Raw genomic sequence first — 10,510 nt, forward strand, 5'->3', positions numbered from 1 at the left:
TCCAGAAAAAAAAAAGCAACATATGATACAATAAATGCACACATATTTTAAATGCCATACAGACTCCATCATTACTTCAATGGTGTATTAAAGGAAATAAAGCACATAAAATGAAATACTCAAAATCTTCAAATACTGATATAAACTTAGATTTTAGTGGCAATGGATAAAGATCTTATGAGTCTTGAAGCTTGTAAAAAGTATGCTTCTTTTTTTTTTTTTTTAAAGGAGAACTGGTGACACACAACTGTCAAGAGCTCAGCTCCTATCAAAAAGGTTGGTGGTTCAAACCTATCCAGTAGCTCTGAGGGAAAAAGACCTGGCAATCTGCTTCCATAATGATTACAGCCAAGGAAACCCTACAAGGCAATTTTACTTTGTCACATGGGGTCTCTATGACTCTAAAATTAACTCAGTGGTAGCTAGCAACAATTTAAAAATAAATTAAAATTATGAATGCAAATTGACCCTAAATGTGAACATTTAGTTAGAAAAAGTAATAAAACATTTTAAAATTATAAACATACTGCTAAAGTCACAAACAGCAACAAAAGAATAAATGTGTTTCTATCCCAGGTTTTACAAGGTATATCACTATGTGACTGCATTGCTAAGTCCCTACCCACAACCCGTAAAGAGGCTCAAATTTAAGCTTTATTAACTTCAAATTATCTTTGCCTCTCTACAAGAATAAGAAAATCTCACAAGATTTCTCAAACAAAAATGGAAGTACACTAAAGAAAACTGTGATGTTGTTGTGCAGATGAAATTAAGACTATTATCTCAATATTAACAACTTCATGGTTTTATTATAAATATATGTGCTGCAAACATTGCTGAATTGATTTAAAGTGTAATCTATGTTATGTCAGACTATAATGTTTCAGAAGTATCCTCCAATTTTGAGAAGTGGAATCTTCTACACTTTATTTTAATTAAAATCAGAAGTAGCAATTACTTTTCCATCCTCTGGTACGGAGAAAACGTGTCCACTCTTTCCACAAGTTTATTTTCTTTATAATACGACATGAACACTGAAACCAATGCCTCTGTTTCTTCCCAGAAAAGAGAACTGGATGGAATGGGCCATCAGAATCTGACAGTACTGACTGAATTCATTCTAGTGGGAGTCACAAGGCGCCCTGAGCTGCAGCTCCCCCTATTTGCAGCTTTCCTTGTCATCTACATGATCACAGTAGTTGGAAACATGGGCCTGATCATCTTGACCAAGGCAGACTCCCACCTACAGACACCTATGTATTTTTTTATCAGACACCTGGCCTTTGTTGATCTTGGTAATTCTACTGTGATTTATCCCAAGACGCTAGTAAATTTTGTTGTGAATCAAAATACCATATCCTATTATGCATGTGCCACACAAATGGCTTTTTACATTCTGTTCATTATCAGTGAGCTCTTCATCCTGTCGGCAATGGCCTATGACCGCTATGTGGCCATCTGTAACCCTCTGCTCTACAATGTTATCATGTCCCAGAAACTTTGCTATGCACTTGTGGGCATTCCATATCTCTACAGCACCTTTCTGTCCCTGATGGTCACCAGTAAGATTTTTATATCGACCTTCTGTGGCTCTAACATCATCAGTCATTTTTACTGTGATAATACTGCCTTGATACCTTTGCTCTGCTCAAATGCACGAGAAATAGAATTGTTGATCATAATATTTTCAGCACTTAATTTAATTTCCTCTCTTCTGGTAGTTCTGGTCTCCTACATGCTGATTCTGACAGCTATATTTCGAATGAATTCTGCAGAGGGCAGGAAAAAAGCTTTCTCCACGTGTGGTTCTCATCTGACAGTGGTGGTTGTGTTCTATGGAACTCTGTTATTTATGTATCTTCAGCCTAAATCTGCTCGTTCCTCTGATACTGACAAAATGGCGTCCATGTTTTACACTTTAGTTATCCCCATGCTGAACCCCTTCATTTACAGTTTAAGGAACAAAGAAGTAAAACATGCTTTTAACAGGGTGTTCAGGAGGCCATGCAAACTTCTATTTGATACTCAATAGATAATATTGTTTTAATGAATTTTTGAAAATGGCAAATGCCACATAAAAATATTTCTAGTATACACAATTACATTCTCTTTGGTTCCAGAGTAAAGACATAGTGTAGAGCACATACAAGTGGATTGCTTTCCTTATATCCATCCAAATATATTTTAATCATCGTATTTTGGATCTCAAATTAAATGTTATACCATTCCTGTGTTTCCTTGTTTCTCTTTCAATGTTTCCTTATGTGATTTTGTTGAAAAGCAGACTTTACGCAATGGAATACCTATTACACTCTACAGCAGTAAATTATGTGTGTATATTTGTAAGCGTTTTTGTAAAGATGGTGGGGGTCTTCTGAATCTTATTTTCATCACATTTTCTGATCCTAAAACAACAGTATAAGCAAAATTGGAGACGAAGAGTTATTTATGTGTCCCTGTTGATACAATGAATAATTTATGGGTATTGTTTCCTTTCTAATGTGATTATCATTTCTTATTTACACTGTACTCAAATATGTGTAAAGTGGGCTAGAATATTTTGCTTGGTTATCATTTAATTTGATATCCTTTCTCCTGAGCTAACTAGTGCCTTGTATGATGATTCTGATTTTGGCTATATTGCAGATGCAGAAACTAGTTAGTCAAGAGAAATATAAAAAAAAGGTAATAAAAAGCGAATACACTTGGGAATAGGAGGAAGGGTGAACAAAGATATTATGCATGCCTGATGGGAAGAACTAAAGTATTTATTAAAGGTGATGATTGATGCAAAATCTGATGATTAGAAAGCATTGTAAGAACCAAGAGAATATGTTGATACATTTCTGATTCATATTCTCAATACGTTGAAGAACATTTACGTGTACAAAAGGAAGGAAAACACATCAATAGAGCATGTTACCTTAAAGTGAAACAGCTTTATTGCTTGACACCGACATATGTTATTAATGGCAAAATGTGGATTTACGATCATTCCTTTATAGAAGATGTATAAAATAATGTTGAGCTCATGTCTACTGAATAAATAGATATTCTACTGAAGTAGTAAATGCTTCTTATGTTTATTCACTAAAAAAAAATTTGGGACAAATACATAATTTCAAATTCTTCCTTCCAAACACACAAAAAAATTGTTCCATTTTCCACACTTTGTTCATTTTAGCCAAATATGAGATTAATTACAAAATGATTATCAATCAAGTACCATAATTTACTAAAAACAAAGGCAGAATAATGTTTACTCTATTTTCTGTCTTGGCATCAGAGAATTCTAAGAGAAACTTGTAATCTGCTAAATAAAACAGCTGGTAAAATGAATGTAAACAAATTTTACCATCCTGCTGACAGTCATCACCTGCTGTGGGTTTTGACCTAATCTCCACTAGCACTTGTGCCGTAATCCAGAGAAATACAAACTTCAGTACATCTAAAGTGCATTTTTCCTTCATTTGCTTGAATATTTAATAATGTCTGACAGAGCTAGAAAACATACACAATACCCAGTACTGAATTGAAACCGAAACTTCATTTGAAATGCAAACTAATTACATATTCTGGAAATAATAGAAACTGTTTAAGAATTTCTGAAAAACAAGTTATGTCAGGAAAAAAACAAAACAAAAAAATTTGCCTTCAAGTCGATTCCAACTCATAACGACCCTATAGGAGAGTAGGACCGCCCCAAAGGGTTTCCAAGGAGCAGCTGGTTGATTCAAAATTCAAACTGCCATCCTTCGATTAGCAGCAAAGCTCTTAATCACTGTGCCACCAGGGCTCCCTGTCAGAAAAGCTACTGTAGTTAAACAGGTAATCAGAAAATTAAGTATGAAATCATAACATCACAGTTATTAGTAAGATTACAGATTTAGGAATAGATTTAATTTGGAGTATTATTTAATACAATAATTTTCTCTACATGTAGCTTATATTTGCTATATGATTACATATGTATATATAATCATATATATATATGATTTAAGGCTACATTGCGCTGACAAAAAAGAGATACTATGACCTCAAAATAAACACATTTCATATAAAAGAAATACAGGTAGTCTGCAACTTATAACGTATTTTAGTTAAGACAGACTGCATCTATGACCATCCATTTTTTAACGTACATTTTATTAATAGTAATATATACTACATAAATACTGCAGGGTATAATTTATAGATGATATAATTCTCAGATATTCATTCACAGATATTCAATTTTATGATTTACTGTTCAAAACACTGCCATATAGATCTAATTTTCTAAATTAAATCTGGGGCTTCAGTTTGAAAACTAAACGCTGATACCTTTGCTAAAGTTGATAGGCAGATTCTGGAAGCAGTGAGATGTTACAGCAAAATGTATGAAGAAAAAAAGAAATGCACCATACAAACAACTCTAATTTTCTGACCAGACATGCCATCCACAGTCCCAGGGACAATCCAGGTGAACCAGAACTTCCACATGTAGAGTTACTACTGCAAATGACAAAATGTGAACATTGACAGGTTTTCTCCATTGCAGAGTAAACTATTATGATTTGTGTATTTTTTATATATGTATGTATGTATTGGAGACCGGGTGTCATAGTGGTTAAGAGCTTGGTTGCTAACCAAAAGGTCAGCATTTTGAATTCACCAGCCGCTCCTTGGAAGCCCTATGAGCCAGTTCTACTCTGTCATATAGGGTTGCTATGAGTCGGAATGAACTTGGTGACCAAGGGTTTGGTTGTTTTTTTGCTTTTTTTAAAAATACATTAGGAGACCTGGTGGTGCAATGGTTATAGCACTCAACTGCTAAACAAAAATTGCCCGTTTGAACCCATCAGCCTCTCCATGGAAGAAATACGCAGCAGCCTGCTTTCATAAAGATATACAGCCTTAGAAACACTTTGGAGCAGTTCTACCTTGTCCTATATTGTCACTATGAGTTGAAATCGACTTGACAGCAATAGTTTTGGTTGGGTGTTTTGGTTCACTCAATATAAAACTCAAAAAACCAAACCCACTGCCATCAAATCAATTCTAACTCATATGGACCTTATAGAACAGAGTAGAACTGGCCTCTAGGGTTTTCAAGGAACTGATGGTCATTTGAACTGCCAACATTTTGATTAGCAGATGAGCCCTTAACCACTAAGCCACTAGAGCTCCATTCATTATACGTGTTTATTTATTAAGCCAAACTTCAAGAATCAATACCCCATTAAATTTATATTTTACTTTATTATTTAGGAAATAAACTCTGGTGGCACAGTGGTTAAGAGCTTGGCTGCTGACTAAAAGTTCAGCAGTTTGAATCCACCAGCCACTCCTCGGGAACCCTACAGGGCAGTTCTATTCTGTGCTATAGGGTCACTATGAGTTGGAATTGACTCAATGGCAACACGTTTGGTTTGGTTTTGGTTATTTCAGAAATAGCACAATTCTTAAAATCCTATCACTCAGAAGAAAGGAATAAATTGAAGAATGTGATAAAGCATTAATAGGCAAAATACATACTAAAGGAAACCCTAGTGGCATAGTGGTTAAGAGCTAAGGCTGCTAACCAAAAGGAAGGCAGTTTGAACCCACCAGGCACTCCTTGGAAACCCTATGGGGCAGTTCTACTCTGTCTTATAGGGTTGCTATGAGTCGGAATCGACTTGAAGGCAATGTGTTTGGTTTTGGTATTTTTATACATATTAAATAGTCGATACATGCATTTATCAACTATTTAATATGTATATTTGGTGGATGGAGTAAAGCTTTCAGGACCTTCATTTGCTGATGTGGCACAACTCAAAATGAGAAGAAACAACTGCAAACTTCCATTAATAATCAGAACCTGGAATGTATGAAGTATGAATCTAGGAAAATTGGAAATCATCAAAAGTGAAATGGAACACATAAACATCAATATCCTAGGCATAAGTGAGCTGAAATGGACTGGTATTGGCCATTTTGAATTAGGCAATCATATAGCCTACTATGCTGGGAAAGACAACTTGAAGAGGAATGGTGTTGCATTCATCATCAAAAGAACATTTCAAGATCTATCCTGAAGTACAACGCTGTCAGTGATAGGATAATATCCATACGGCTACAATGAAAACCAATTAATACAACTATTATTCAAATTTATGCATCATCATTAGGGCCAAATATGAAGAAATAGAAGATTTTTATCAGCTGTTGCAGTCTGAAATTGATTGAACATGCAATCAAGATGCATTGATAATTACTGGCAATTGGAATGCAAAAGCTGGAAACAAAGACGAAGGATCGGTAGTTGGAAACTATGACCTTGGTGATAGAAACAATGCCAGAGATTGAATGATAGAATTTTGCAAGACCAACGACTTCTTTATTACAAATACCTTTTTTCACCAACACGAACGGTGACTATACGCATGGACCTCATCAGATGGAACACACAGAAATCAAATTGCCTACATCTGTGGAAAGAGGCAATGGAAAAGCTCAATATCATCAGTCAGAACAAGGCCATGGGCCGACTGTGGAACAGACCATCAATTGCTCATACGGGCGTTCAAGCTGAAACTGAAGAAAATCAGAACAAGTCCATGAGAGCCAAAATAAGACCTTGAGTATATTCCACCTGAGTTTAGAGACCATCTGAAGAATAGATTCGATCCATTGAACACTAGTGACCGAACACCAGATGAGTTGTGGAATGACATCAAGGAGATCATACATGAAGAAAGCAAGAGGTCATTGAAAAGAAAGGAAAGGAAAAAAAAGACCAAGATGGATGTCAGAGGAGACTCTCAAACTTGCTCTCAAACGTCAAGCAGCTAAAGCAAAAGGATGAAATGATGAAGTAAAAGAACTGATAGAAGATTACAGAGGGTGGCTCGAGAAGACAAAGTAAAGTATTATAATGACATGTGCAAAGAGCTGGAGATGGAAAACCAAAAGGGAAGAACACCGTCGGCATTTCTCAAGCTGAAAGAACTGAAGAAAAATTCAAACCTCAAGTTGCAATAGTGAAGGATTCCATGGGGAAAATATTAAACAACGCAGAAAGAATCAAAAGAAGATGGAAAGAATACACAGAGTCATTACACTAAAAAGGATTAGTCGATGCTCAAACATTTCAAAAGATAGCATATGATCAGGAATCAATGGTACTGAAGGAAGAAGTGCAAGCTGTACTGAAGGTGTTGGAAAAAACAAGGCTCCAGGAATTGATGGGATACCAACTGAGATGTTTCAACAAACAGATGCAGCGCTGGAGGTGTTCACTCGTCTGTGCCAAGAAATATGGAAGACAGCTTCCTGGCCAATATTTATGTCTATTCCCAAGAAAGGTGATCCAACCAAACGTGGAAATTATAGGACAGTATCATTAATATCACACTCAAGCAAAATTTTGCTGAAGATTATTCAGAAACAGCTGCGGCAGTAGTATATCGACAGGGAACCACCAGAAATTCAGGCTGGTTTCAGAAGAGGACGTGGAACCAGGGATATCATTGCTGATGTCAGATGGATCCTGGCTGAAAGCAGAGAATAGCAGAAGGATGTTTACCTGTGTTTTATTGACTCTGCAAAGGCATTTGACTGCATGGATCATAACAAATTATGGATAACATTGTGAAGAATGGGAATTCCAGAACACTTAATTGTGCTTATTAGGAACCTCTACATAGAATAAGAGGCAAATGTTCAGACAGAACAAGGGGAAACTGATTGGTTTAAAGTCAGGAAAGGTGTGAGTCAGGGTTACATTCTTTCACCATGCCTATTCAATCTGTATGCTGAGAAAATAATACCAGAAGCTGGGCTATATGAAGAACAATGGGGCATCAAGATTGGAGCAAGGCTCATTAACAACCTGCATTATGCAGAAGGCACAACCTTACTTGCTGAAATTGAAAAGGACTTGAAGCACTTTCTAATGAAGATCAAAGACCACAGCCTTCAGTATGGATTGCACCTCAGCATAAAGAAAACAAAAATCCTCACAACTGGACCAATGAGCAGCATCATGATAAACAGAGAAAAGATTGAAGTTATCAGGGATTTCATTTTATTTGGATCCACAATCAGCACCCATGGAAGCAGCGGTCAAGAAATCAAAAGATGCATTGCATTGGGCAAATCTGCTGCAAAGGACCTCTTAAAGTGTTGAAGAGCAAAGATGTCACCTTGAAGACTAAGGTGCACCTGACCCAAGCCATGGTATTTTCAGTTGCATCATATGCATGTGAAAGCTGGACAATGAATAAAGAAGACCGAAGAAAAATTGACGCCTTTGAATTGTGGTGCTGGCGAAGAATACCGAACATACCATGGACTGCCAAAAGAAGGAATAAATCTGTCTTAGAAGAAGTACAACCAGAATGCTCCTTAGAAGCAAGGATGGCAAAACTGGGTCTTACAAAGTTTGGACATGTTCTCAGAAGGGATCAGTCCCTGGAGAAGGACATCATGCTTATCAAAGTGTAGGGTCAGGGGAAAAGAAGAAGACCCTCAACGAGTCGGATTGACACAGTGGCTGCAACAATGAGCTCAAGCATAACAATGATTGTAAGGATGGCACAGGACCGGGCAGTATTTCGTTCTGTTGTGCCTAGGGTTGCTATGAGTTGGAACCGGCTCGATGGCACCTAACAACAACAACAGCAACAACATATGCACTTATAATATTTTTTATTGAGGCAAAACTGAAAAAATATAAAATTAATCATTTAAAAGTACCTATTCAGTGGCTTTCAGTCTATTCACAATGCTGTGCAGCCATCACTTTATCTAGCTCCAAAATATTTCCACCACCCCTAGACACGACTCTCTATGGATTAAGAAATGTCTCCTCAACCTCTCTAACCCCACTCAGCCCCTGACAACCACTAATCTGCTTCCTATGGGTTTTCCTATTCTGGTTAGTTAATATAAGTGAAAACATTGAATATGTGACCTATTGTTGCTAGCTTCTCTCACATGGCATGAGTCTCCCAGGTTGATACACATCATAGCAAGTATCAGTGCTTCATTTTTTTATGACTGAATAATATTTCATTGCAGACCTTTGGTTAGTAGTCGTGTTCTTAATCACTGTACCACCAGGATTCCATTTTGTTGCATGGATATGCCTTTTTTTTTTTTTTAATCTGTTTACCTGTTGATGGTCATTTGGGTTGTTTTTACTTGTTTCGCTGTTGTGACTACTGCTGCTATGAACATTTGTGGACAAGAATTTGTTTGAATACCTGTTCTCAATTCTTTTAGGCGTATACCTAAAAGGGGATTTGCTGCATCGAAAGGTAATTCTGTATTTACCTTATTGTGGAACCATCAAATGGTTTTCCATGGTGGCTGCAAACTTTACAATCTCACCAACAGTGTGTGAGGCTTCCAATTTCTCCCAACTCTCTTAAACACTTTATTTTCAATTTTTTTTAATTATTGCTTTCATTCTCATTGGTGTGAAATGGCATCTCATTGTGATTTTTATTTGACTTTCTATAATGTCTAAAGGAAACCCTGGTGGCATAGTGGTTAAGTGCTACAGCTGCTATCCAAAGGGCTGGAAGTTCAAATCTACCAGATGCTCCTTGGAAAATCTATGGAGCAGTTCTACTCTGTCCTATAAGGTCTCTGTGAGTCAGAATTGACTCAATGGCTCTGGGTTTGTTTTTTTGTTTGTTTTTTTATAATGTCCATGAGCATCTTTTCATGTTCTTATTGACCATAATGTATATTTTCTTTGGAAAAATATTTATTCAATGTGTTTACTAGTTTTTTAATTGGGTTGGATGTCTTTTTGTGGTTGAGTGATAAGTGTTTTTTATATAATCTGGATTAAAAAAAAATTGCCATTGAGTTGATTCTGACTCATAGTGACTCTATAGGACAGAGCAGAATTGTCCCACAGAGTTTCCAAGGACAGCCTAGTGGATTTGAACTGCTGACGTTTTGGTTGGCAACCAAGCACTTAACCACTATACCACCAGCATTTTCAGTGACCCTACTGTGAACCTTAATTAGATATATGATTTGCAAATATATTTTCCAATGTCTTTTCACTTTTTTTTGTATTAGAAAAACTTTATGTTTTATTTTTTTATCGTGTTTTGGTTTCTATAGTTTTGTAGTATGCTTTGACATTGCAAATTCTCCAAATTTGCTCTTCTTTTTCTAGATTATTAGAGTTATCTGAGCCTCTTTCCATCATGTATGGATTTTAGGATCATCTTTTTTCTCTTCTGAAAAAAAAAAATCTATTGACATTTTGCTAGGGACTGCATTAAATATACAGAAATTTTACATTTGGAGAGTATCATCAACGTTTTGTAGTTTTCAGTGTATAAGTCTTGCAAATTTTTTGTTAAAGTTATCAACATTTATTTTATCTTCATTGATAATATTTTTAATATATTGCGTTTTTGATTGTGTTTTCATATTGTACAGCACTAGTTTTTTTTTTTTTAGTATGTAGAAATGCAACTGATTTATATGTGTTGATATTACATACTACAACTTTGCTGAA

At 36.0% G+C, this 10,510-nt stretch overlaps 1 protein-coding gene across 1 annotated transcript; it reads left to right on the top strand.

The window, feature by feature from the left end:
- The first annotated feature begins 1,081 nt into the window (after positions 1-1,081).
- On the top strand, positions 1,082-2,032 carry LOC126080245 (olfactory receptor 8K5-like). Its single transcript, XM_049891506.1, has one exon. It carries the CDS (start codon positions 1,082-1,084, stop codon positions 2,030-2,032), a length of 951 nt encoding a protein of 316 aa, XP_049747463.1.
- Positions 2,033-10,510: the final 8,478 nt, after the last annotated feature.

Source organism: Elephas maximus, chromosome 7, assembly GCF_024166365.1.
Source record: "Elephas maximus indicus isolate mEleMax1 chromosome 7, mEleMax1 primary haplotype, whole genome shotgun sequence".
NCBI lineage: Eukaryota > Metazoa > Chordata > Mammalia > Proboscidea > Elephantidae > Elephas > Elephas maximus.

Coding starts and splice junctions, on each gene's coding strand:
- LOC126080245 (XM_049891506.1), top strand. CDS start 1,082: ATGGGCCATCAGAATCTGACAGTACTGACTGAATTCATTCTAGTGGGA.